Here is a 26,541-nt window from a genome sequence, read left to right on the forward strand (position 1 = left end):
AGTATAGTGCAATATCATCCTAAAAGAATTACTGAAACTCCCTTCATGCCCATCGAATTAGGGCTTGTTTTGATAGAGTCCTGAACAAAATGCCTGACAAAAATAGTTACCTTGAGCCAGGTGGTGACAATGGAAACGGGTGAGCTCAGGCCAGCAATTTTTGTGGCCCGACTCGGACGGCAGCTGCCTGGCTGGTCTGAAACCAAAACATTAGCATGCACATGTCCGGACCCTTAGGCTAGGCTAGCACGTACCAGGACGTAATCCAAACATGCCCTTAGTCAACGCCATCCAAAGTACTAAAGTGTCCTCCACTACCTCTGTGGGACCTCACCGAGCAGCATGCATGACTACAGTGAATGGGCGGGTCCAAACATTAAAGCGTACTAATAAGTTGAAAACGCATTGACTTTTCAGATAACTTCCCTCATAATTTATCCTTAATTATTTGGTCCAATTAATAAAAAATGTTAATGTAACGTCATTTTTGGCAGAATACAATTACTCATCTGTTATATTATGCAGAAAATAATGAATTTATGGAAATTAAAAATAGCATGGAGATTTACATCGCACAAGAGGAGGGCACCATTCGAAGAGGCCCAGGTGGCTGAGGCGGTTTAGGGTGGCGCCATGCCAAATCGACCCCCCCCCCCCGGGTGTTCGGTACCTGATGGAAGGCGAAAGTCTCTTCTCCTTCGGGAAGGGGCTGCAGCTAGGTTGCCAATTTCGCCGGCTCCTCCACCTAAATCATCACCATGGATTGGCATCAGCAACTCCAAACCATTGATGGGGAGAATCATCACCATCACATATATCTCCATCATCATCACCGATGTCACCCACTTCGCAAGATCTTTGGTGTAGGGTGGTAGTAATCGGTGAAGATTTAGCTTTGTATCGATCTTGAGGATATTTGTTTGGGACACACTGATACTAGTGTTCTGGTTGGTCCAATCGAACTATTATTATTGTTTCTCTTTCCCTTTCCTTTTTTTCTCCTTCTATTTTTTATTTTCCCCTAGGCTTTCATGCAGTGACGCTAATTAGCAGTTACCTCTCTTTGTAGCGCCGCACTAAAGCTTCCTCAATAGGCAACAATTCTTGCCTAGGGTGTGGATCGTTGTGGGCCTGCCACTGCCGAGAATCCCTCGAACTCCTTTCCCCTGCCTCATCATCCCAATCGTTGGTAGGCTCCTCCGATAACCTTTTCTTCCCAAGCGTCTGTCCTCCTCCTCCTCAAGGCCATCGACTGGTGCTTGTTTTATGATCTATCAAATGAAAATACAAGTTCCATCAAAATTCTTCAAAGTCAAAACCATTACATCCGTCATCCGTACCTTGACATATCTCCATGTCTCTGATAACGAAACTGCAGAAGACCATACCACCACAAATCGTGCGAACCTCATAGATTCTGATTAGCCACATGACTTGTCGCCCCAAATGATCAGAACCTAAGATTGTTGACCGCAGTATGGCTGGGGTCTGGGGACATAGCCCTTGTAAGGCAAGTCGAATCGCTGATTCTTCATCCAATCGAAGAGGAAGAGGACCAAAACAAAATTACAAACTATGAGATGCACTAGCTCTATGGAGTAGACTGCAATGACTATGCTACAGCGGGAATATCGCGGGCGGACCATTATTCCTTACATCATTGCCTGGATCGCCACCGTCGCTAAAAACACAAATATCTCACAAATGAGGTACATAAAGCCACTTGGCATACGTTCATCTGTGGATTTTCTCGTCTCCCAATGCCGAATTGACAGTCGGAGATGAGAGGAACCGGCTAAGACCACAACTCTGGTGGCTTTTTTTCGTTCCGAAGGGTAGAGTTTAGGAAAATCTCTCTCATCAAAGTATATCAAGATTGCTTGTCTTGTTCATATTTTTTTTAATATGTGCTTGTTGATTATAATTATTATTTTGCAACGAAGTTGTCGCACCAGTGGCACCCGAGGTACCACTGCTGCATGACGCGTGGGCCACCTCGCTTGCTCCCCGGGAGGATCGCATCCCGGGCAGCACCCCGCGAGCTGCCCGGGAAGTCACCAGCACGGTAGGGCTAGCCGGGTTGCGGGGGTTGCCTTGGAGGGCAGCAAGAGAAATCCCGCCTTGGCGCTTCTCGGGAAGGTTACTTGCCGAGAAGGGCGTTCCCGGGCTCAGGCTCCCGTAACAGGAGCGGGACCGAGTGGGCTGGACAGCGACGCCACGTGGCCGCTCGGCGGGCTCCCGCGCGCAGGGTTTGTCAGGACAAGGAGTGAAGCACACTCAAGCATTAAATGCACCGACAGAAAGGGGATTTCCCGTCCAGTCAGCCTACAGTGACTGGCCCGGTGTGAATTTTAGGCACGTAGGACTCTAGTTGCAGGGCTACCCATCCCGCATGCAAGCCAGCGTGGCAGGGCCGAGCTGCCCTGGCTCCCTATTCACCATTTGTCACCCATGCACCGAGGCACCTGTGGTATTCGCTTGAATATAAAAGGAGGACCCTAGCACTACACCACGTCCCAAATTTGGTGGCCCAAAACTGCCGGCAAAGATGGACATATGGTGGCAATTTAGTTGCCGGTGAAGGTTACCTGCCGGCAAAAGTATAGGACAGCAATGTATCTGCCGGCAAAAGTTGGGAAACGCAGGCAGGCATCTACCGGCAAAAGTCGGAAATTTTAGAGGCAGCTTAGCTGCCGGGAAAGATACTTGGTGGCACCTTTGCTGCCGGCACATGCACATGAGGAGAAGCGAAATATATATGGCGCGGCCGCGCGGGAAAACCCAACGAGCTGGCGGCAACTTCACGCGCGCAAGGAAAATAAGTTTCCCCGCAGATGCCTTTTTCTCCCTCCCCATCGCGCAGATCCACCTCCGCCGCCGCCGCACTCCGTCGCCGCTCCCCCTAGCCGCAGCCACCCGCCGCTCCTCTCCCTCGACCCGCCGCGCCTCCCTCCACCCGCGAGGTGCGCCTCCTCCACCCGCCCGCCGCCGCCTCCACCTGCGCGCGCCTCAGTCTCCCTCCCTGGCTCGCTCCACCCGCGCGCCTCCCTCCACCCGCGCACCTCCTCCCTCCATCCGCGCGCCGCCTCCCTCCACTCGCCCGCCGCCGCCTCCCTCCACCCGCCGCTCGGTCCTCCTGGACTCCTCCGCCCCTCCTCCGCCCCTTGCAATCAGCAGTACAGGTAGCCACGGGCAGCACGAGAAGGTCAGCACACATCTCCGCCCCTCCTCAGCCCCTTGCAACGCTCGTCCAGGTCAGTACACATCTCTTTGTTTTTCTTCTGACTCCCCCTATAGCTGCGGTTTGGCTGATTAGGGATGAGATTCTTGACTTGGAAAATGCCCTAACAAGATAGGTTAACGTTTTGGCCTCTGCCAGGCTACATGGTGTTCTTGTATTATGCTAGTGAAAGTACAGTTTTTTGTTTCCTTTTACCTCCCTTTGTAACTGTTGTTCCTGAAACTAAATGCTATGGCAGTGTTCCTGCATGTTCAGTCAAAAAATGTATGGAACATTTTGTTTTGTGTTCTTAGTAAAACTCATCAGTTTTGTTTATCAGAAATATAAGCCATACATTTTGCATTATAGGGTTGCATTTGTGATTTACCTAACAGTGTAATAAACTCTTTGTTTATCCCGCTTGTTTTGTGTTGTTACTAAAGTAATCTGTTCGGCCATTGTTTTCATTGTTGTTAACTAATTTTGTGCACTTTCAGGAGCAGTACAAGCTAGGTTTGGGTGCTAAGGTGGAAGCAACAAAGAAGGGATACCCGTGCTACTGTTTTATCATGTAAGCATCATTGTTCTCACACTTTTTTCATTTGTATGATGAGCTGCCAGCCTGCTAGGGTCAAATTAAGTATGCAATGAATTGTTGGGTCCTGGGTGGTTTTCTATTTCCTTTCAATTGCAATATGGTGGTTTTCTATTTCCTTTCAATTGCATAATGCATCCAGGTTATACATTGCAGTAGTCTGAATAATCCTTGTTTGTGCATGTTTTCAGACACAGCCGAAGTGTGCATTGCGACCCTTAGGAGAGGATACTGCACCTAGCTTCTACCAATGATTAGAGGTATATGTTCAACCCCTCTTTGTCATGCATCTACCTTTGCTCATGTGAATGGTGATATTTGTTGCTTATGGGTTGCTGAATCGTGAATGCATAATAGATAAAATGGACAAGAGCTGGATGGATGAGGGTACACACACAATTTTTTTTTCCGATGGAGTAGATGGGTTTTTAGAGTTTGCTTTTACACATTCAGCAAGAGGAACCACGATATTATGTCCTTGCAGAAATTTTTTAACCTTTCTTGGCATGAGGCTGCTATTGTTCGTGAGCATTTAATTTGCGATGGGTTTGTGAAGGGATATATAGTCTGGGAATATCATGGGGAGGCATCATCTCAACTTCCATCTAATGTTAGTCAAGCCGAGGAAGATCAAGCTGATTTGGATGAAGCCGACGAGGCTGAGGATAGGGATTTCTTTCAAGAATATGATGAGATGGCTGGCATGATTGGAGACATGAGACATGAGGTAGGGGGGTTTAGTGATAGTGAAAATGAGGATCCTATTGAGCATGATGAAAGTGAAATATTCGAACAGTTAGCACGTGACAATGCAGAACCGCTTTATCCCGGCTGCACTTGCTTCTCAAAGCTATGCTTCGCTGTTAGGTTACTCCACACCAAATCTCTTGGTAGTTGGAGTGATAAAAGTTTTGACATGCTGCTAGAATTGCTGAAAGAGGCCTTCCCTAAAGCATCTTTACCTAAAAACTTCCATGAAGCTAAAAAAATGGTCAAATGCATTAGGCTTGATTCTGTTAGCATCCATGCATGCGAGAACGACTGCATTTTGTATAGGAAGGAGCATGCAGAGGCAGATAGTTGTCCTATATGCAAAACCCCTCGCTGGAAATCTGTGAAGAAGAAAGCTGATGGGAGACATGTACACAAAGTCCCAAGAAGTGTTCTTCGGTATTTTCCGATTCCTAAGAGACTTAGACGGCTGTTCATTTTAGGGTTGAGTGCAAGAAATTGTAGGTGGCATGATGAGGAAAGGACCAAGGATGGACTTCTAAGACATCCTGCTGATTCACCCGCTTGGAAGTGTTTTGATGCCAAACATCCAGATTTTTCTGCAGATAGTCGCAACATTAGGCTTATTATAGCAACCGATGGCTTCAATCCTTTTAGAACAATGAGTTGTGACTATAGTGTTTGGCCCGTTATTGCAATTCCAATCAATATGCCTCCTTGGTTGTGCATGAAGCAGCCAAACTTCATCCTTTCATTGCTAATTCCTGGTCCAAGGTCGCCAGGAAGAGAAATAGATGTCTTCCTTGAACCACTTATTGATGACCTAGAATTACTTTTTGAGGAGGGAATCAGAACTTTCGATACCTACAAGTCTGAATACTTCTAGTTGCGTGCTGCTGTCATATCAACCATTACCGATCTTTCTGGTATGGCTACTTTAGCTGGTTGTGTCACCTCGGGTGAATTTGGTTGTCCAAAGTGCCATTCACAAACCTGCTCTCTTTGGTTGAAGAAAGGCCAGAAAACCTGCTATATGGGTTACCGTCGGTTCTTAAATCCAAATCATCGATATAGAACAACAGATAAGAAATATTTTGATGGCAAAGTGGAAGATAGGACAGCCCCTGAATCACTTACAGGAGATGATGTGCTGGCCCTTACAGAAAACATGGAGACGGTCTTTGGAAAGGATCCTTCTGGGAAACCAACTACTAAAAAGCATAAGCATGGGGATCCACCACAAATTCTTAAAAGGAGGTCCATATGGTTTAGGTTGAGATATTGGAAAGACTTGTTGCAGCCTCATAACCTTGATGCCATGCATATTGAGAAGAATGTGTGTGACAACATTGTTAACACACTTCTGGGCATCGACCGAAAAGGCAAAGATAATCATAACTCTCGCCTGGACCTTGAGGATCTTCAAATTAGAGGGAATCTTCATCCTGTACCTATTGGAATGGACACATTTGATTTGCCTCCTACTCCGTACTCAATGAGCCATGACCTAAAGAGATTATTTTGCCAAGTTTTGTAAGGAGTGAAGTTCCTTGATGTCTATGCATCAGATATATGCAAGAGGGTCAATGTTAAGGAGAAAAAGATCGTTGGGCTGAAGAGCCACGACAATCACATTCTACTGCAGCAATTACTTCCACTTGCTGTTAGGAAAACTTTGCCGGAGGCAGTAAGTGCAGCATTGATCCGTGTGAGTACGTTCTTCAAGAAAATATATTCCCCTGTGATTCGCATTAGTGATATGGAGAAGCTAGAGGAAGAAATAGCCGAGACGTTGTGCATTCTTGAGACCGTATTTCTGCCATCATTTTTTGATATGATGGTTCATTTGATGGTTCATCTTCCAACCCAAGTGAGGCTAGGGGGGCCTGTGAAGTACAACAACATGTATCCAATAGAAATGTCTTTTTTTGAACTTCACTAGGCATATCATATAACTTTAATTGTATCTAACAAATAAAATTGACATGTTGTTCTGAACTTTAATATTTTTTAGGTTTTTGTCCAAGTTAAAGGGTTATGTTCGCACCAAGAGCCATGCTGAGGGGTCTATTACAGAAGGCTACCTTTTTGATGAGTGTCTTACATTCTGCTCTCGCTGGTTAGAAGGATGTGAAACTAGATTCAGTAGAATAGCTAGAACGGATTTTACCAAGCCAGAGACAAGTAGAATGCCATTCTTTAACAACAAGGGTCGATATCTTTCAGAAAAGCGCACGGTTACTTTAGATCTGAAGGCATGGATTCAGGCACATAGATACGTCTTGTTCAATTATGAGAACATAAATCCCTATGTGAGGTATGGTACTATATATATTGATAACATAGGTCCCTGTTTAGTGTATGAAACTAACTGATTGAAATATTGAGTTACATATTTGATCATCTTGTGCAGAAAACATATGGATTACTTGCTCTCAACTAGTCATTGAACTATGGAGGATATCGAACATATTCATTATGACAAGTTCCATGAGTGGTTTAAGTTGCACGTGGCACACTTAGTTGATAGTGGTCAGGAAGTTTCTGAAGAGATACAAACATTGGCTGCTGGGCCCTTATTTGTTGCAAGGAGTTATGGTAGCTATACAATTAATGGGTATAGGTTTCATACAAAATCATATGATGATGGTATGCCTACCCAAAGTAGTGGGGTGGCGCTAGTATCACAAGTATCATCTTCCTCATATGAAAATAGATCATATTATGGGGTCATACAAGAGATTGTAGAGCTAGATTACCAGCACAATGGGAATATCGTGCTCTTCAAGTGTAATTGGTTTGACAACCGTGTGGAGGACAAGTGGGTTCGAACTGATAAATTGGGCATCACACATGTCAACCTAAAGCATCTAATCCACACAGGGGATAAGTTATCCGATGAACCATTTATTTTGGCATCTCAAGCAACACAAGTGTACTATGTTGAAGACCCTTTAGATAAAGATTGGTGTGCTGTTAATCGATCACCAAGGCCACGAGACTTCTATGATATGTTTGAATTGGGAAATGGAATCGCCGAGGAGGCAGATGCACCTACAATGCCTAATCTGGATGATATCAGAACCCTTCATGTTAATTTAGGAGATATACCTCCAACTAGGACAGATATAGATGGAATTCTTGTATCTACAAAAGAGAAACCAAAGTGTGTGTTGTTTCCAGTTGTTTAAATCTTGCTTCTTACAATGAAATTAAATATGTATGTTCTAATTTTCTTTCATTGTCTTATGCAGAAAACGAAATGGAAAGAGAAGAAGAAGGGGCTAGTTCTTATCACGATGAGAGGGCAGAGCAAATCAGAAAAAACAATGAAGTATTGAGGACATATGGGATTCCTACCCTTGTCAAAGATTTAAACACTATTGCGCGTGAGGGAACCAAAAGAAAGAAGGTGATGCAAAGAACTAAATATTTGTCTATATTTTTCTATATTCGTCTCTAACTAAATCTCTGTGAACATGTATGTTGAATCTTTTGGTTACTTGCAGAGAAGACTAGAGGAGACTATACCAGCCACAAATGGAGTGCTTAGGTCTCAGTCTGCTAGAATATCGCAATCTGATGCACCATCTCAATTTGATAGACCATGTATGTCAGATAATGGAGTAGAGATTGGGAATGAAGGTAGGACCACATTTTCAAATATGGAGCACTATACCCTGCATTTTTGGGACTAACATTTTGAACGATGTAATTGAACTGTGGCAGATGGTGCTGGAGGAGAGGATAACCAACAACAGAAAAAGAGGGATGTTTGGAAGCGCACTAGGATGCATAGTGTCTATGATAGAAAAGGCCAGCCACCGGTTCCAGTGGAATATAATGCGAAAGGACAGCCAGTTTGTGAAAATGCTTTAGAGTTTTCTAATTTCCTTTGTACAGTTGTGAAACGTGATATCCCTGTAAAATATAAGGACTGGAGAGAAGTGAACGTTACAATGAAGACTGGGTTGATGACAACTTTAAGGGTAAACGTCGTCGATATAGTAGCTGCATTACATGTGTATTTTCCTGCTAGAAATCATCTAACCTTCAACCTTCATGTTTGGAACCAGAAATACTATGTCGTGGATGATAAGCTCAAGGACTGGGTTATGGGAAGTGCTCACAAGAAATGGAGAGATTTCAAGTCAAATCTGAAAGAGAAGTTTTTTGAGGACAGCAAAACTGATGAGGAAATGAAAGCTCTTAGGGATGACAGAATAAGCCCTGAAGACTGGGAAGAGCTCATCAAGTTTTGGAGAAGCGAAGAAGCTAAGGTACACCATATTACACACATCTTTCGTTTTAATTCCGTCTCCTGAAACTAGGAAATAAAAATTAAGTAATTTCTTCTATTGTCACAGAAACGTAGTCAACAAGGCATAGAAAACCGATCAAAGCAATGTGTAATGCACAAGGCAGGAAGCAAGAGCTATGCCCGTGTTTCAGAAGAAATGGTATACCTTTATTAGTTTATTAACTTTACCACTATGTAGATAATGTCTTGGCTAATAGTATTCTCAAATGAATAATGCAGTTCAAGGAAAATGGTTATTACCCTCGTAGAGATGAATTGTTTGTTAGAACACACTCAAAAAAAGATGGAACTCCTATCAATGATGCAGCTGCCAAAGTAATTGTAAGTACTAACAAGGAAAATCCTATTGAAAAAAATAATCTTATAGCACATTCAGTTTTTCTTCTTAAGCATACAAACCATATGCAGCAGCAATACGTACATCTCGTATTCATATAAATCTTGTTTCCTTTTTATGTATGCTTATTTAGGGAGATATAGAGATGGCAATTGATACAAATCCAGAACTATTAGAGAAAACAATTGAGCAAGGTGACATTCTGTCACATGTGCTGGGCAGAGAGAAAAATGGCTATGTTCGCTGCATCGGTATAGGCCCGAGTCCTGCAGATCTTCGCATACCTGGAGGTCAAAAGCTTAAATCTACCAAGCTGCAATTGGCCGAGGAAGAGACCAAACAAGCTTGGCGTGCTAATGAAGCTCTAAAGGAGCAAGTTGATGATATTCAACACGGTATACAGCTTCGGATTGATGCCCTTACGGAAGAACTTAGCCAACTCAAGAATTTGATTGTTGGAAATCTTACTTCATAGGTTGATTGCGCATCTACAGTTATTCTCTGAAAATATTTATCAATATCATTTGCTACTGGACAATAATAAATCTTGATTGTCTATTTCAGGTTATTCCAACTGAACGTGCTGATAGTGTTGGTGAGTCTGTTGCTGTGGAAGAACACATTGTTTACAATGTTGAACAAGAGGAACAGATCCAGCGAGAGATGATGGAAGCACAGGAAGTATTTGAAAAGAAGAAAGCTGATCTTTTGAAGAGAAAGAAAGAAGCAGCCATTCGTGAGCAGAAGGAAGCTGATCAACTCCAGCAGAAAAAGAAGCAGGAACTAGAGTGTTTGGAGAAGAAAGAGGCTGCATTGAAGCAGAACAAGGAAGCAGCAGCCCTTCAGCAGAAAAAGAAGCAGGAATTAGAGCTATTAGAGAATAGAGAAGCCGCATTGAAGCAAAACAAGGCAGCAGCAGCCCTCCAACAGAAAAAGAACCACGAATTAGAGCCATCCAAGAATAAAGAAGCCGCAGTGAAGCAGAACAAGGCAGTAGCAGCCCACCAGCAGAAAAAGAAGAACCCAACTATTGTTACACAACGAAATTATCTGGTATGGTGATGCTGCAAACCTCTTCGCTTTCTTAACCTCACATGTGTATGAATATTAGTATCTTAATTTCCGTTTTCATTTTCTCTAGCAAGGAAAAGATATGATATTGTACAATGTTTATCAAAACCATGCTACTCCTATTGCAAAAGCTACGGTTCTATCAACTGATAGAAAGAAAGTGGTAGGGGGTAGGGAACTGGGTGCTGAATGTTGTGAAGTTGTCATCAATTATATTATCAAAAAGGATGCTATCTTGCCTCATGCGATTGGGAAGTTAACTACCATGGGGCAAGCTCAAGGGCGATCTATCACTTGGTTGTATAAACATGTAGGTTGAATCCTTTTGAAGCAATATATCTTTCCATCTTGAGTATGTCTTAACTATTTGAACATAGTAATGTGTCTTGTGTTATCTGTATACATGTAGATGAAGGTGGACCCAAGGTCCATGGGAAAGCCAACAACACCGCCTGAAGGAGCCTGAACCCCCAACAGTTTTATCTACTTTCTGTTGTTTTTTGGTGTGAATTGGTTGGAGGAATAATCACTGTCTGTTCAGAAACGGTCCGATGTGGGCATTGATAGAAACATCCTCTTTTTTTTTTTCCAAACCGAGGCAAAAGAGAAAGATCCCTCAAGCCTCTGTCAGTTCGTCAATGTGCGAAATTTTGAGGTGTGAGTCATGTTTTAGTCACGTACAAACAACTAGCAGATGTTTTCTAATGTGGGGGCGTGTCAGGCCAAAAAAAATGCAGCACATGAGCACTGAAACTTCTATATGTAGTCGGTTTTCAAGCATTTTTTTACAATTATGTTGCATTTTAGCATTTGCGATCCTAATAACCCTAAATCTTAACATACCTATGTTATGCTTGCAGGACGTGGACATCATGTGGTTCCGCAACCCGTTCGAGCGGATGTCGGTGGCGGCGCACATTCTGGATGACGTCTACATGTGTGAATGGAGTTCGCAAACTCTACAAGTCATCATTTTGGGTTTATAGATGGACTATTAGGCCTTTAGAACATAACCAGCTATCTTTTTGGGTTTCTAGATATACTACATGTGTCTTTTCCACTTCTGGGTATGATGGAGCTACCTGTGATCGAGTGAATGCCTTTTGTATAATATATGATGTTCTTCAGAACACAAAATGTTGTGATGTGCATTTGTGTTGATCGGAACTTTGAGATATTTTGTATGTGAGCAAATTTAATGTGTTCTTGTTTGATTGTCTGTCAAAGCCTATTTGAATTTCGGATTGTGGAATTGAAACAGCTGTGAATTTCGTATTTTTATGCATACTGTGTAAACTGCTGGCAAAACTATGCTCGGCAATTTGTCTGCCGGGAAAACTGTATATTTCAATGGCAACCATCTGCCGGCAAAACTATTACCTCCGGCAATCGAACTGCCGGTAAAAATACAAAACAGCCGGCAGAGAAACTGCCGGCAAAAGTTCAAAACAGCCGGCAGAGGAACTGCCGGCAAAGGCCACTTTTCCCGGCAGAAGAACTGCCGGCAAAGGACACTTTTGCCGGCAGAGGAACTGCCGGCAAAAGTCTAACTGCCGGCAAAGACTTTTGCCGGCAGCGATTGAGGGGGCAGCCCTGCCTGCCGGCAAAACTAGTTTCGGGGCACTCTATCTGCCGGCAAAGGTCACTTTTCCCGGCAGTTTGGCTGTCTCCAAAACTGGGACGTCGTGTAGTGTAGCCAACGGTCAAAGGGTTGGATGGACTCTCGGTTCACTACTAATCCTAGCTAAGAGTAACAAGTAGCACTTAGTTAAGAAGAGAGAGAGCACCCGAAGACTCCCCCCGGCAACTTGTAAACCCTTGCTCATCGGTTAATAACAAACTCTGAAGCAGGACGTAGGGTTTTACTCCTCAGAGTGGCTCGAACCTGGGTAAAAACGATCTTGTGTTCATCGTGTCCCAATGCTTGACATTGGCCTCTCCGGCGATCGCTGGAGAAATCCCCGTCGCCCACTGCCGAACCTCAAAGGGGGTGCTCGCGCATCCCCGGTGTCTGAGCCACATATTTGCGATCTTACCCCTATTAGCATGACTAGCTAACAAATTTGCAAACCTATTATAATTTGAATAACTTTCACGAGTAAAAGCTCCCAAGGGCCTTGAAACATCACCTTTGGCTCCATGAGAAGATGATAGTGTATTGAAAGATAGACCTTGCTATACTTCACGACAAGAGTACGATATGTGTTTAGAATCGGTGGTGCAACCATAAACATGATCGCCTCATCGCCAGCAACATTCCCTCCTTAATCTCATGCAGGTCTGCTTCATACGTCTCCATGTAGTGCGGTGGTATAGACCGACACATAGAGCCCTCGCCGCTACACTTAATCGATGCAGTGACGCTAAGCATGCGCAGCTCCATCTGGTACTGCGCATGTCCTTCAGGCCGCCACGACTATCTATCCCAATCGATGAGAATCCACCGTCGTCTAGCTTGTAGATATCTTGTTTAATACTCCATATGTGCTTTTTGATTGATGTTTTGTTTGGCCGTTAATTCCCTGTGTCGCGTTTGGTAACCGTGTATTTGGCTTAAACCAAAGCGTGGGGCCTCATCGAGGAGACTGTTAGAGTGAAACGACTGGGGTCCAAGCGTCCAGCCAGTGCCCGACTTCCAGACCAGACTGTCTGGCCGCTTTCCCGCTCCCTCCCCCTGCGAAAACCATTTGCCGCTGCCATGGACGCCGCGGCCGCCGCCACGAAGATCTTCCGGCGGAATCATCGGTGAGTGCTCCTCGATCTCCTCCATGCACCTCCCGCCGGCCCCTCCTTTCCCGTGCTTCGATCTGGTCGTGTCTCCGTCTGCGCCGGCGATTGGTTGCCGATAATATATATACTGTATCTACAGGTTTCGTCGTTAGGAGCGGTGGAGTGATCGGGGCTTTGGGGCGATAGGTTTGCTGCTCAATCTGCGTGGTTAGGTCAGATCTTGGGCTGGGATTCATGGCGTGCTGGAATTTAGGGTTTCGTCGGGATTAGATCCGGGGTGAATTTACTTCCATTTCTGGAGGGGTTTAGTGTACGCAGAAGCCTGTTACCCTGATTTCAGAGTTGAAATACAGTAAGAAGCTACTGTAGAAAGAGTATGGATTTGATGATCGATTAGCCATCAGCACTCACGCTCGTATCGCGTATGGACCCTTGCATCCATGACCTATGTTCTGTTGATGAAAAGACACAAAGAAATGGAAGGCAGCAGAGATCATGTATGTACGTGAGATCTACTGCAGTGCAGATTGAACTCCATACATCGATCTTGACAGGCTACCGCCCGTAGTCCAGCAGAAGCGCTTCCCGCCCTCTGGTGGTGCTAGTTTTTTGCCCCCACGGTCAGCACATACTGGTTGCGGGCTTTGACGGCGGGTTTCCTAGCTACTGTACCGATTAACTTGCGTTTCCCCTTCTTTCCCGCCTCCTGCTGTCTTGTATGAACTGAATATTTCAGTTTGTTATGAATGGAAAAGGGGTAGCGTAGCTGGTTGAAAAGAAAAGGATGGTGGAATGTGGCCTTGCTGGCCGGCTGCTGCATGCCGTATTTGTTCACTGGCTTATGAAATAGCTCTTCTACTTTATCATCTTGGCATTTTGATGGTGTATTGCAGGTCACATCTAGACATCTAGTACACATGTTCTTTTTTTCTTTGTGATTAATTATTCTTGGTCTAGATGTGAGGCACTGAGTGTTAATTTTGTGGCGACCTACTTCTTGCGTTGTACGTGTGAAAGCAAAAAGGTAGTCCAGTTTCATTTTGGATCCCCGACCCCGCTCATCTCGCTCGAGGCGACCCGGGGGACTCCAAACACTAGCTGCCGCCACCCAGCCACCTCTCGTCAAGGTTCGTGTGCGGGTGGTCTCGACTTCGTAACGTCCTCCGACGATGGTCTCGGCGGTGGGGTCCTTCGACCATGCCGGCTACACACGTTGATTTGTTTTGCTCCCGTTGGCTGTATATAGTGATGGCAGCTAAGTGGCACGGTTGTTGTGTGCTTTGCACTGTCTTAGTGTCGCGTGGTCCTTCGATTGCTTTAAGTGTGCTCCTCTAGCGATGCATGTGTTTTCCTTGTGACGTTGATCGTCGTGTAAGCCTTCTTAAATGCTTTGTTATCTCTCTTTCTTTTCGTTTTGCGCGAAAGCGCTTGTGTAATTTCCAACTCTTAATTAATAAAATCGGCGCTGCCGTTTTCGTAAAAAAAAAGCTTGCCTGAATATAACTTGATCAATAAAAATGTTCATGTAGCTCTACACCCACAATTTGTTTTTTGTAATTAATGTTATAGATAATGTTGTTAATCAAGGGTAAGCAAGGGTGGTACCGAATGTGTAAGGGTGACACCCATTGTGTGAGTAAAGGATCCAAATATATGAGTGTGGTGTCCGAATGTGCATGTATTGACTTGAGTCCTAAATGGCTATATATCCGAAGACATGGTTCTAAAATAGTGTGGAATATCACACATATTCCTATCACATATACGCACAAATTGCGTAACTCCCTCATGCTTTCGAGTACCTACGCGTACACATTTGGACACCAACCTGATACATTTGGATGCTATCATCACACAACGGGTGTCATCCTCACACATTCAAACACCATATCCTGACATACCCTTAACTGATCTTTGTTTGGGTAGCTTTTGCATGATAGAAAGAAAACAACATTATTACTTTCAGTTTCAGCAAGTTATTAATGTAGGTGATATTGCTAATATATGGTTATTAGGCATATCCTTTGCAAACCAGCGGGCAACAACCAGTTCGGTTTGACAGAGTCATATTGCATACAAGGACTGAGGAGAACATATTCAAGATCTGGAGGTATGTATCGTTTCACTTGCAATTTTTGACTTAAAACTAATTAACTATTACGTACTGTATTCTTTTTTTTGTTCGGCGTTCATGTACTGGAAATATTAGTACCTTACATCAACCTTTTGACTGTACTTTGGTATCACTAAAGGGCATTGTAAATCTGTGATCTTTGTTTTCAGTATGTGTCCATTCATCTTATTGTTCAATCCATCTTAGTTGCATGAAATAGCATCTTATCTTGTAGGGATAATGGACGGTATATTTTTCTAAATCTATTCCAATTCAAAGCTGAAAGGTTTCGTTTTCCAGTGGTTAACTCCTCTATTAATGTAGGCTGCTAGCGACGTGGAGAAGATAGCAGAAACACAAACTTCCCCTGCTCTTCCTGGCTCCCACGTGGATGGAGATGCTGAAACTGCCCCAAGAAAAAGAAAAAGGGAAAACGAACGAGATTCAGCAGCAGTTGATTTGCCTTCAAACACCTACAACCCTGTGGAGGAAGAGGAGCCTATGGAAGATGGTAAACCCAAGAAGGAAAGTAATGGTCACCAGGATATTTGGAATGCCTTCGACATGGCACTGGAAAACTCCAAGGTACTAGCTGCAATATTATATTTATGACTTTAATTTTTGCAGCATACTACAATATTTCATTTTCTAGACTATCAATTCTGCTTGTAACTGCATTCCATGTTCATCACTTATTTAAACATTGAATGCTGGTTTGCTCAAAGAATTTTTTATGGTTAGTGCAATGATCTTCTCTGCTAGGCTAGACTATTATAAGTGAATTCGGTTAAATTGTTTTTACCTATTCATGTTGTTTGCTTTGGTGATTTAGTTATATTTTAATGCCCAGCTTGACACACCTGAAGATGTACCCAATATAAAAGAAGTGAGTGAAAAAGAGGTGAAGATTGACTGCAATCATCAAATAGAGATTCATGAAGATCTAGGCCATGTCTGCCGTATCTGCAGTATGATTGTGAGAAAGGCTGACATGATATTTGATTTTGAGTGGAGAAAGGTATGTAATTTGTTCAATATAACCCCGAGATCATTTGGCAACATTTTTTCCTCTATATGCGAGTAATTTTTTTATTTGGGGGGGGGGGGGGTGGGGGGATTCTTGATAATTATTTTAAGCAATGATGTGGCATTGTCGAGATGTTGGTAACATGAGTTAGTTTGCAACATTGCACAAGACATAGGTTTAGCAACAAATATGAAACTATCTCAGACATATTTTCCAACATTTTACATGGGGATCATGATATTCAAATTTAATTATGATCGAAAATTTTAACTGACATAATGTTTACCTCATGTCAAGCATCAAGGTCAAGGTCATATTTCAAAGAAACACGTTCTAGTGAGATTGTCCTTGGTAATGTTACAGTATATGAAGATCTCACTGCTTTAGATGTTGCCATTCATCCAAGACATGCACAACATATCAGGCCGCATCAGTTGGAAGGATTCCACTTCTTGGTTAAGAATTTAGTCTGTGACAAACCTGGAGGATGCATTCTAGCTCATGCCGCTGGTTCGGGGAAAACATTTATGATCATATGTTTCATTCAGAGCTTCCTTGCGAAGCATCCGTCTGCAAGGCCTCTTGTTGTACTTCCCAAAGGCATAGTTGGTACGTGGAAGAGGGAATTTCAACGGTGGCAAGTGGAGGACATACCACTGTATGATTTCTATTCTGTTAATGCTACAAAAAGAGAAGATCAGCTGAAAATACTCTACTCTTGGCAATCCAATATGAGCATTCTGTTTCTTGGATATGAGCAGTTCTCTAAGATCATTTGCTTTAATGGAGATGAAATTGCTGGAGCTGCGTGCCGGGACATGTTGCTTATGGCGCCGAACCTACTGATAATGGACGAGGGTCATACACCTAGGAATAAGGAGACCAATCTGCAAGATTCACTGAGCCAAGTACAAACGCCACGTAAGGTGGTCATGTCTGGCACTCTTTTCCAGAATCATGTTAAGGAAGTGGTCAGCATATTGAACCTTGTGCGCCCAAAGTTTCTCAATACGGGATCAACTCGTCCCATCGCTCGACGTAGTATGAGTCAGGTAGCAATATCTGGTAAGAAGATTCCAAAAGATCCTCGTAAGTTTGACAAGGTATTTGCTGAGTCAGTCGAAGAGACCCTGCTGCATGATGTGAACTTCACAAGAAAAAAACATGTTATTAGAAGTCTCAGAGAACTAACAGAAGGTGTGATTCACTACTACAAGGGTGATATCTTGCATGAGTTACCTGGCCTAATAGACTTCAGCGTCTTTTTGAAACTCAGTCCCATGCAAAAAGAATCCATCCAGAAGTTAGAAGCCTATGAGTATCTTAAAAGTAGTGCAGTAGGAACTGCACTATACGTGCATCCTTGTCTGTTTGAAATGTCAGAAGCTGGTGCTGCGGACAGAGCTAAAAACTTGACAGATGCAACGGTAGATACTTTGGTTGAGTCTGTGCAGCTGAGTGATGGTGTGAAGGCCAATTTCTTCATTAATATTCTGAAGCTAGCTTCTTCTGCAGGAGAGAAATTGCTTGCTTTTAGTCAGCATATACTCCCCATGAAATTTTTGGAAAGGTTGTTGGTCAACATGTTTGGCTGGCGTGTAGGAAAGGAGATATTTGCAATAACGGGTGATACTAGTGCAGCAGACAGAGAATTGGCCATGGACAAGTTTAACAACTCTGCTGATTCTAAAGTTTTGTTTGGTTCTATCAAGGCATGTGGGGAGGGCATTTCCCTTGTAGGTGCATCCAGAGTTGTCATCCTAGATGTTCACCTGAACCCATCTGTTACCCGTCAAGCAATCGGGCGTGCCTTCCGGCCTGGACAGAAGAAGAAAGTATTTGTCTACAGGCTTGTAGCTGCTGATTCTCCAGAGGAAAACTTTCATGAAATTGCATTGAGGAAAGAAGGCATAGCAAAGCTGATGTTTGAATGGAATGGGCGACAGTGCACTGCTGAAAACTTCGAACTGAACCGAGTTTATATAAGTAACTGTCAAGATGAATTTCTGCACAATAATGCGATGCGCTGGGATATCAAAGCTTTGTATACAAGGTGAAAGCTGGTTGTCTGCTGTACACTATGTACGTATCCGCCTTGCTCTGAAGGGGCTTCCTCTGTATAATCATTCTTCACATTGCAATACCTAATTTTCCTTCTTTTCATTGACTTTTAATGTTTCCTTCTACAGGGTGTAGTGGCTCCGTTGTGGTGGCTGGAGAGAGTCCTGTGCCAGTAAGGAATTTCCTGTTATTCGCACCACTTTCCAACTCATTTTGACAGGCCTTTTCTTTTCGAAAAGGAGGGAAACCCCCCAGCCTGTACGTGTATCGGCTCATGTGGACAGCTGAACTTATGTTTATCAGTGACCCCTTTTGTTGTATATGAGACTCAGGACAGCGATTCGCGAACTGATCCTTGTCGCATTTCTTGGTCAAGACTTTCCAGATTAGCAACTTTGTACTTGTGTACCTTACCGTGTAACAATGTGTAAACAGTGTAACTGTTGATGTTACCTTTGCACCCCATTGTACGTTAAAAAATGTTTGTTGTGCACAAAGATGCTGGTACTCAAATTACTTGTTTGGATGCATGGATGCAGCCCCAAGCGTTTGTTGATTAACAGCTAACACCACGGGAGAATCCTACATTACCGACAGCCCGAAGCCTCCGGCAAAGCTTTTGGCGGCGGCTTTTCCTCGGGGCCGGCGGCGAAGGGCGTCGGCACGAAGGCACACCGGCAAAGGCTTCTTTGCCGGCGGCCTTTTTACGGACGCTTCGGTAAAGTCTTTGCCGGAGGCTTTTTACGGCTTTCGGCAAAGAAAAGTAGCTAACGGGACAAAACGGCACATGATGGCTTTGCCGGCAGCCAGTCTTCGGCAAAGAAAAAAAACCGTAATTAAAAAAAAAAAGAAGTAACACCGCCGGTGCTGCTGCAGGTCGCCGCTGCTCCTCCTTGCCGCCGCTGCTCTCGCGCTGCTGCCCCTCGCTGCTGCAGGCCGCCGCCGTTACCTCTCGCGCCGCCGTTGCTGCTCCTCGCCGCTGCTCTCGCGCTGCTGCTGCTCCTTGCGCTGCTGCTGCTTCATGCCTCGCCGCTGCCTATCCTCCTCGCTGCTGCTGCTGCTGCCACGCCACCACTGCTGCCGCACCGCCACTGCTGCTGCAGCCCCGCCGCCGCTGCTGCCTCACGCGCCGGTGCTCTCGCGCCGCCGCTGCTCTCGCACTGCTGCCCCTCGCTGCTGCAGGCCGCCGCCTCTCCTCCTCGCTCCTGCTGCTGCCACGCCGCCGCTGCTGCCGCACCGCCGCCGCTGCTGCCTCGCGCCGCCGGTCGTCGAGGAGAGAGAGAGAGCAGAGGGTAGAGAGCTCCTGCCCCCCGTCGAGGAGGGGGCCTCCTCTATCCGGCTGCTGCTGCTGTTGGAGAGAGGGGAGGAGCCACGCAGGTCGCCGGCGCTCGGTGGCACGGGGAAGAGGCTGCCCGCCTGCACAGGAGCCAACGGAGAGGAGAGCTCGTGGGGGAGAGAGATGACAGAGAGATAGGGGGAGATAAGACAGAGAGAGAAAAGAGATGTGGCTGGGAAGAGAGGTCGGGAGAGATAAGAGATCGGGGGAGATAAACGGCCAGGAGCGCGCCACGTCATCGATCCGTGGCGTGGTTGACGTGGCCAGAAGCTTTGCCGGAGGCTAGGCCGCCGGCAAAGGTAATACAGTCTTTGCCGGAGGCTAGGCCGCCGGCAAAGATTTTTTTCTTTTTTTTCTACATGTATATATTTGATGAGGTTTGTCCTATTTTAATTTTGTGCATTGACCTAAAATTTTTATGCCAGGCTTGTATACCCATAACTTGGTAACGTACCAAAACTTGCTAATTTTAGATAAAGTTTTAGTATTATTTCATTTTTTCCTATTAAACGGCTCTAGAAAATGATAAATAATAATTTTTACATATAAGGTGTTGATTTTAATTCACATTACTCATAATTAAAGCTAAATGAAACCACAGTAAAAAATTCAACTCAAAAAATGGACAAATTGTTGTGAAACTTGGTTCGGGACTCAAATTTGGAGGTTCATTTTCGAGATCGTGCAATTTGTGAAAAATGTACCATTTTGATTTTGTGTAATGATTTGAAATTTTTATCCTAGCCTTATATACCCATAATATGACTCCATGACAAAAATTGCTAATTTTTGACAAAGTTTTAGTATTATTGATTTTTTTTATAAAACGGCTCTAAAAATGATAAATAATTACTTTTACATAAAAGTTGGTGGTTTTAATTCCCATTACTCATCCTTAGCAGTAAATGAAACCACAGTAAAAGAATCAATTTAAAAAGGGAAAATCTTATTGCAAAATTTGGTTCGGAACTCAAATTGGACGTTTGGGTGCTAAGTTTGGGAACTTATACGAAGATGTTGCAATTTGTGAAGCATGTACCATTTTAATTTTGTGTATGGACCTGTAATTTTTATTCCAAGTTAATATACCCACAAAATGACACCATGCCAAAAATGGTTCTTTTTTGACAAAGTTTTAGTATTATTTCATTTTTTCCTATTAAACGGTTATAGAAAATGATAAGTAATTTTTTACATAAAATGTGGTGATTTTAATTCATAGTAGTAATCATTAATGACAAATGAAACTACACTAAAAATCTCAACTCAAAAATGGGTCAAATTAATGCAAAGCTTTGTTCGGGATTCAAATTTGGATGTTCACTCTTGAGATCGTTCATTTTGTGAAGTACGTAGCATATTCATTTTGTGTATTGACTTGTAACTTTTATCCTAGTGTTATATACCTATAACTTGGTACCATGCCAATTTTTGTGAATTTTTGACAAAGTTTTGGTATTGTTTCACTTTTCCCTATTAAACGGCTCTATAAAATGATAAATAATTATTTTTACATATAAAGTTATGATTTTAATTCACATTACTCGTCGTCAATGTCAAATAAAAGTACAATAAAATTTTCAACTCAAAAAGTAGTTATACATCATCATTTGAAACAAGAGAGAAATGGAGACAAAAAGGACGAGATAGACACTCTTTGCCGAAGGCTTTTTTTTGCCTAGCCTTCGACAAAGAGGCCACGTGTTCACGGCGCCGTTGGCCGCAGTAGCAAGTCCACGTGGTCACCTTCTTTGCTGGAGGCCTTTTTGGCTCTTTGCCATAGGAATTTTGTATTTTTGCCGGAGGCTTTTTAATTTTGCCGCCGGCAAAGCCTTCTTTGCCGGAGGCCTGAAAAAATGCTGTCGGCAAAGACCGAGGTCTCCGGCAAAGAAAGGTTTTCAGGTAGTGTAATTCTCCGTGGCAACCAGTAGTGCACTAGTGCTCATCATCTGTTATCTGTGTGATTAAGCGTATACTGGTATCTGGCTAGGACTGATGGAAGTGAATAAGATAAGTGTGTAGCTGACAATGTACAAGGGGGATGCATATATGCAGGAGCCTGTGTTGTTTGATGCTGCTCTTTCTTGTAGCATGATGTTTCGACAGACTCACACACTCTGAGAAATGAAGCGAGTGCTGGAGAGAATGTCTGGTCTTGTGCCCCTTGTTTTGTGATGTACGGAGTAGTATATATGATGTGTAGGAAACTGGGAGATAGATGCTAGAAATTCATGGATCTGGCGATGACCCGGGAATCCAACTTTCAGGAAGGCATTACAGAGGTCTGGAAAAGATCACGCCATCTTATTAGTTCTGCCATCTGGAGTATAACATTACAGGATCATTGTCGAGGGGCAACCGAGATATGTCCCCGAACTACCTCACGTGACTGATGAGAGAGGGCAGGTGGCCAACCTCCTTGATGTCCAGGTCAGTAAGGATTATATGTGTCTATTTCAGCGATAAATTGGTGAACGCCTAAATGGGCAAGCCATAAAGAAAGGAAAAGAGTAGATTTCACAAAAGCAGACGTATCGGGACAGTCTTCTCACGCAAGCAACACTTTTACTAATTTGTCCAAAAAAAACACATTTTCAGTCACAATGTAACAACAAGCCTGTAATGACGCGATTAAGCGAGGTGACAATTTTCCTTACAGCTCGAACCCACATGTCAGATGAATGGTCAAACCCGCTAGTCCGTTATGTCCGTCCGTTTTCCTCTTGCTCTCCGACGAATCTCCCGCTGCTTCTTCTTCCTCATGCCCGTGGTCTTCGGCCAGATGCAGCTCGGCCACGGTGGCTTGTTCGCGAGGCCGCCAATGCACAAACCTGCAGCCGCCGTTCCGCACGCCAACGCGTGCCGTAGCTGTGCTGCCTGCCCGCGCGCGCCCCAGTCTGCCCGCGCGCTGCCGCCGCCGCCCGCCCGAGCGTGCCCCCGCCCCATGCTCATGTGCCGCCGCCCGCCCGCGAGTGCCCCATCACGCCGGAGCTCGGGAAGCTCCCCTCGCTCCTGGAGCCATTGATGGAGAAAGCATCTTCCTAGGGTGTGGTTACCGGGCTAACGGGTCGGGTTGGGCTCGTCCGACGTGTTACCTAACATGTGGTCCCGACCTGTAAGGAACCCTGTCAACTCGGTTAATTGCGTCGTTACGGACTTGTTGTTACATTGTGACTGAAAATGTGTCGTATTAATTCCAGGCAAATAAGAAAAAATGGTGCCTCCGTCAGAAGACTGTCCCAATATGTGTGGTTTTGTGAATTTACTCAAAGGAAAATGTGCAATTCTTCTCCTCTAGCCTTCTATAGAGGATTCTCCAGACTAGTGGTTTTTGGTTTCTCCTGAAACAACTCTGTTTTGAGCAGGATTATGTCCCGGGGAGTCTAGACAGCATGGCTGAATTCGACGCACCTCCAACACCTGAACACAGCTACGATCTGTAGTTCCCAGCCCTCCCACCTCAGCTTCTGATGTCTGTCCTTGGTAACGCTGATAACGCTGATCAACATGCTCCAAAACCGAATCCGCAGCACGTCGTCCTCGACCATCTGTTCATCGATCGAGAAAGGGTGGGGGTCACAGTCCCTGCTCGCCCTCGGTGTCACCCACAGGATCCAGTCCAAGTATGTGAACTTTGTGCTCTACAAACCGCTGTTGAGGAGGTGACTTGATGCCGTGGGCGGAAGAAGAAAGAATTGGTGTCTGGCTAGGACTGATGGAAGTGACTAAGAGTGTGTAGCTGGCAATGTACATAAGGGGAATGCAAGAGCCCATGTTGTCTGATGCTGCTCGTGCACCTTTAGGTTGTGACTCCTCTCTTTTTCTGTTTCTTGTTCTTTGTTTCTTCAATAAGGTGTTCTTGTGGTAGCATGAAGTTTCAACAGCCTGACTAACTCTGAGAAAATGAACCGAGAGATAGTTGGAAAAATGTGTGGCCTTGTTTTGTGATTTGTGATGTGCAGGAAACCGGAAGCAAATCCTACCTGGCTTTATATTTAGCTAACCAAACTTTGCTTTATCCCCATGATTATTTTTCCACGGCAGTGTATAAAAGAAGCTGAGCACATAGTATTTGAGGAATCAGAAATTTAGTCTTCATCGGATAAAGTTGAGGTGCCAGTTTGCTGTAGAAGACAAGGAATGAAGCTGGTCTATCCAATATACATATATGTGACGCGGGCTTTATCGGCATTTGAAGTTTTGAACAGCACCAGGGAGACGATGAAGCTCAAGCAACCATGCGCTTGCAGAGTCTCGGCATCGTCTTCAATTTCCTCTGCCGAGCACCTATGCTCACTGACGACAGTTTTGGCATTGATATATCATAAAACTCGTTTTGTTCCATATTAATTGGCTCGGATTTAGTACAAGTTGTATGGTCCTAAATGTAATTTATTTTCCTTTTTGGACCTGTTTGTGTTCTAGAGTTTGTATTAACGGCAATGCTTCTAGCCCACCATTTTGCAAACTATCCTTCGGTCATTTTCTCAGAGTTTTTCAGGCTGTTGAGAATTCCTGCTACAGGAACTCCTATTGAAGAAAACAAAGAACAGCAGAAAAAAGAGAGGAGGCACAAACTAAAGGAACTCCTGAAAATCCCCTGTCGGGTCAGATCGTGTATTCATATTTAATCGGTGTTAGTAATCGGAGTTTTGTGCAATATCATCCTAAAAGAATTACTGAAACTCACTTCATCCCATCGAATTAGGGTCTGTTTTGATAGAGTTCTGAACAAAATGCCTGACAAAAATAGTTGCCTTGTCAGGCAGGTGGTGACAATGGAAACGGGTGAGCTCAGGCCAGCAATTTTTGTGGCCTGACTCAGCCGGCAGCCGCCTGGCTGGTCTCAAACCAAACATTAGCATGCACATGTCCGGACCCTTAGGTTAGGCTAGCACGTACCAGGACGTAATCCAAACATGCCCTTAGTCAATGCCATCTAAAGTACTAGAGTGTCCTCCACTACCTCTGTGGGACCTCACCGAGCAGCATGCATGACTACAGTGAATGGGCGGGTCCAAACATTAAAGCGTACTAATACGTTGAAAACGGATTGACTTTTCAGATAACTTGGCTCATAATTTGTTCTTAATTATTTGGTCCAATTAATAATTTTTTTTATGTAATGACAGTACGATGGGGAATCAAATCCTCGTCAGTTCTTGGATGTCTACTCCACCACCATATGGGCCGCCGGGTGTCGTAGCACGGGGCTCAGACACCGGGGATGCGCGAGCACCCCCTTTTAGGTTCGGTAGTGGGCCACGGGGATCGCTCTGGCGATCACCGGCGGGACCAATGTCAAGCGTTGGGACACGATGAACACAAGATCATTTTTACCCAGGTTCGGGCCACCCTGAGGTGTAAAACCCTACGTCCTGCTTCAGAATTTGCTATTAACCGATGAGTAAGGGTTTACAAGTTGCCGGGGGGAGTCTCCGGGTGCTCTCTCTCTTCTTAGCTAAGTGCTACTTGTTACTCTTGGCTAGAATTAGTAGTGAACCGAGAGTCCATCCCCCCTTTGACCATTGGCGGGGGTCCTCCTTTTATACTCAATGGGATACCACATGTGCCTCGGTGCATGGGTGACAAATGGCGAACAGGGAGCCAGGGCAGCTCGGCCCTGCCGTGCTGGCTTGCATGCAGGATGGGTAGCCCTGCAACTAGGGTCCTACATGCCTAAAATTTACACCGGGTCGGTCACTGTAGGCTGACTGGACGGGGAATCCCCTTTCTGTCGGTGCATTTAATGCTTGAGTGTGCTTCACTCCTTGTCCTGACGAACCCTGCGCACAGGGAGCCCGCCGAGCGGCCACGTGGCGTCACTGTCCTGCCCACTCGGTCCCGCTCCTGTTACGGGCACCTGCGCCCGGGAACGCCCTTCCCGGCAAGTAACCTTCACGGGAAGCGCCCAGGCGGGATTTCTCTTGCTGCCCTCCAGGGCAACCCCCAAAGCTCGTCTAGCCCTGCCATGCTGGTGACTTGCCGGGCAACTCGCGGGGTGCTGCCCGGGGTGCAATCCACCCGGGGAGCAAGTGAGGTGGCCCAAGCGTCATGCAGCGGTGGTACCCCGGGTGCCACTGGTGCGACAGTAGCCCCCGGACGTGCGCTGGCAATGCCTATTCTCGGGTGGACTCTTCCCTGGTCGGTTGCCGGGCTTCGGGTCCTCGTCTATGTGCTGCTTCAAGGATTCTGCCATTACGGGCAGAGTAGTGGGCGAGAGATTTTCGCCCTAACCTCCCCCTTAAACCCGGGTGGTTAAGGCCACGCCCTGCGCTATCCTCTTGAAGTGTAGTTATCCCCAGCGCACCCGTAGGGTGCGGATGCAACCGTTGCTTAGCGCCGGGGTGCTATAAGACCTCACCGCTGCGCTGAGGAGAAAACACTTAGCCCCCCAGCCTTTCTTCTCCATCCTCACGCTCCCTTGCGCCCCTGAATCCTGCTAGCTTCCGCCCGCGTTCCTCATGGCGCCCACCGCTCCCAAGAAAGGGAAAGGCTCCAAGAAGCCCGCGGCTAGCAAGAGCGAGACGGCTCCCAAGAAGCCCGCCTCGGAGAAGGACCAGAAGAGGTGGGCGCTGAGGGCCACGCACGCCTTCTTTCGGCCCGGCTACAACAGCGAGGGGCTGGACAAGGTCCGGCACGCCGCCACCTTGCGGTTCAACGAGTACGGGGAGACTCTCATCTTCCCCACCAGCGCCGAGCACCAGAAGAATGACTTCCGGGTGTTCGCGCGCTTCATCCTTGCCAGGCTGGTGCCTCCGTTCTCCCTGTTCCTCCGCACGCTCATGGAGGCGTATCAGCTTCGGGTGGCGCAACTCCACCCCACCTCCCTCTTCCTCCTCGCCGTCTTCCAGTTCCTCTGTGAGGGGTTCGTCGGAGTGATGCCGTCGATGGCATTATTCCGGCACTACTTCTACCCGCGCGTCGAGCAGGCGGGGGCGATGTCGTCGGGGGTGGTCTTCCGCGCCCGCGACCGGATGAAATCGGATTTCATCGTC

The 26,541-nt window shown here is 45.4% G+C and overlaps 3 protein-coding genes and 1 pseudogene across 3 annotated transcripts; all 4 read left to right on the top strand.

Moving 5' to 3' along the window:
* Positions 1-3,199: 3,199 nt before the first annotated feature.
* On the top strand, positions 3,200-9,680 carry LOC100826644. The gene is made up of 10 exons (XM_010234881.1): positions 3,200-3,254; positions 3,718-3,791; positions 4,007-4,075; positions 7,802-7,959; positions 8,057-8,192; positions 8,277-8,536; positions 8,624-8,827; positions 8,915-9,007; positions 9,088-9,189; positions 9,339-9,680. The coding sequence occupies exons 3-10, from the start codon at positions 4,066-4,068 to the stop codon at positions 9,678-9,680; spliced, it is 1,305 nt and encodes a 434-aa protein (XP_010233183.1). The 5' UTR covers positions 3,200-3,254; positions 3,718-3,791; positions 4,007-4,065.
* Positions 9,681-9,683: 3 nt separating this feature from the next.
* On the top strand, positions 9,684-11,458 carry LOC104581296 (inner centromere protein-like). The gene is made up of 2 exons (XM_010232928.2): positions 9,684-10,258; positions 11,137-11,458. Exons 1-2 carry the CDS (start codon positions 9,869-9,871, stop codon positions 11,260-11,262), a joined length of 516 nt encoding a protein of 171 aa, XP_010231230.1. The 5' UTR covers positions 9,684-9,868; the 3' UTR covers positions 11,263-11,458.
* Positions 11,459-12,974: 1,516 nt separating this feature from the next.
* Positions 12,975-18,203, top strand: LOC100826958 (protein CHROMATIN REMODELING 35). The gene is made up of 5 exons (XM_024458771.1): positions 12,975-13,021; positions 13,964-14,030; positions 15,444-15,704; positions 15,970-16,141; positions 16,444-18,203. Exons 1-5 carry the CDS (start codon positions 12,975-12,977, stop codon positions 18,201-18,203), a joined length of 2,307 nt encoding a protein of 768 aa, XP_024314539.1.
* Positions 18,204-21,399: 3,196 nt separating this feature from the next.
* LOC100827261 lies at positions 21,400-23,561 on the top strand (annotated as a pseudogene).
* The last annotated feature ends 2,980 nt before the right edge of the window (positions 23,562-26,541 follow it).

Source organism: Brachypodium distachyon, chromosome 2 (assembly GCF_000005505.3).
Source record: "Brachypodium distachyon strain Bd21 chromosome 2, Brachypodium_distachyon_v3.0, whole genome shotgun sequence".
Taxonomy (NCBI): domain Eukaryota; kingdom Viridiplantae; phylum Streptophyta; class Magnoliopsida; order Poales; family Poaceae; genus Brachypodium; species Brachypodium distachyon.

What these genes read in the sequence shown, in the direction of transcription:
- LOC100826644 (XM_010234881.1), top strand. An exon ending in GGAGAAGCGAAGAAGCTAAG is followed by an intron (nt 8,828 to 8,914) that starts GTACACCATATT and finishes CTATTGTCACAG; the next exon opens with AAACGTAGTCAACAAGGCAT. An exon ending in ATGCAGCTGCCAAAGTAATT is followed by an intron (nt 9,190 to 9,338) that starts GTAAGTACTAAC and finishes ATGCTTATTTAG; the next exon opens with GGAGATATAGAGATGGCAAT.
- LOC100826958 (XM_024458771.1), top strand. Translation starts at nt 12,975, where the DNA reads ATGGACGCCGCGGCCGCCGCCACGAAGATCTTCCGGCGGAATCATCG. An exon ending in ATCTTCCGGCGGAATCATCG is followed by an intron (nt 13,022 to 13,963) that starts GTGAGTGCTCCT and finishes TTCTTGGTCTAG; the next exon opens with ATGTGAGGCACTGAGTGTTA. An exon ending in GTACGTGTGAAAGCAAAAAG is followed by an intron (nt 14,031 to 15,443) that starts GTAGTCCAGTTT and finishes CTATTAATGTAG; the next exon opens with GCTGCTAGCGACGTGGAGAA.
- LOC104581296 (XM_010232928.2), top strand. Translation starts at nt 9,869, where the DNA reads ATGATGGAAGCACAGGAAGTATTTGAAAAGAAGAAAGCTGATCTTTTG. An exon ending in TTACACAACGAAATTATCTG is followed by an intron (nt 10,259 to 11,136) that starts GTATGGTGATGC and finishes TTATGCTTGCAG; the next exon opens with GACGTGGACATCATGTGGTT.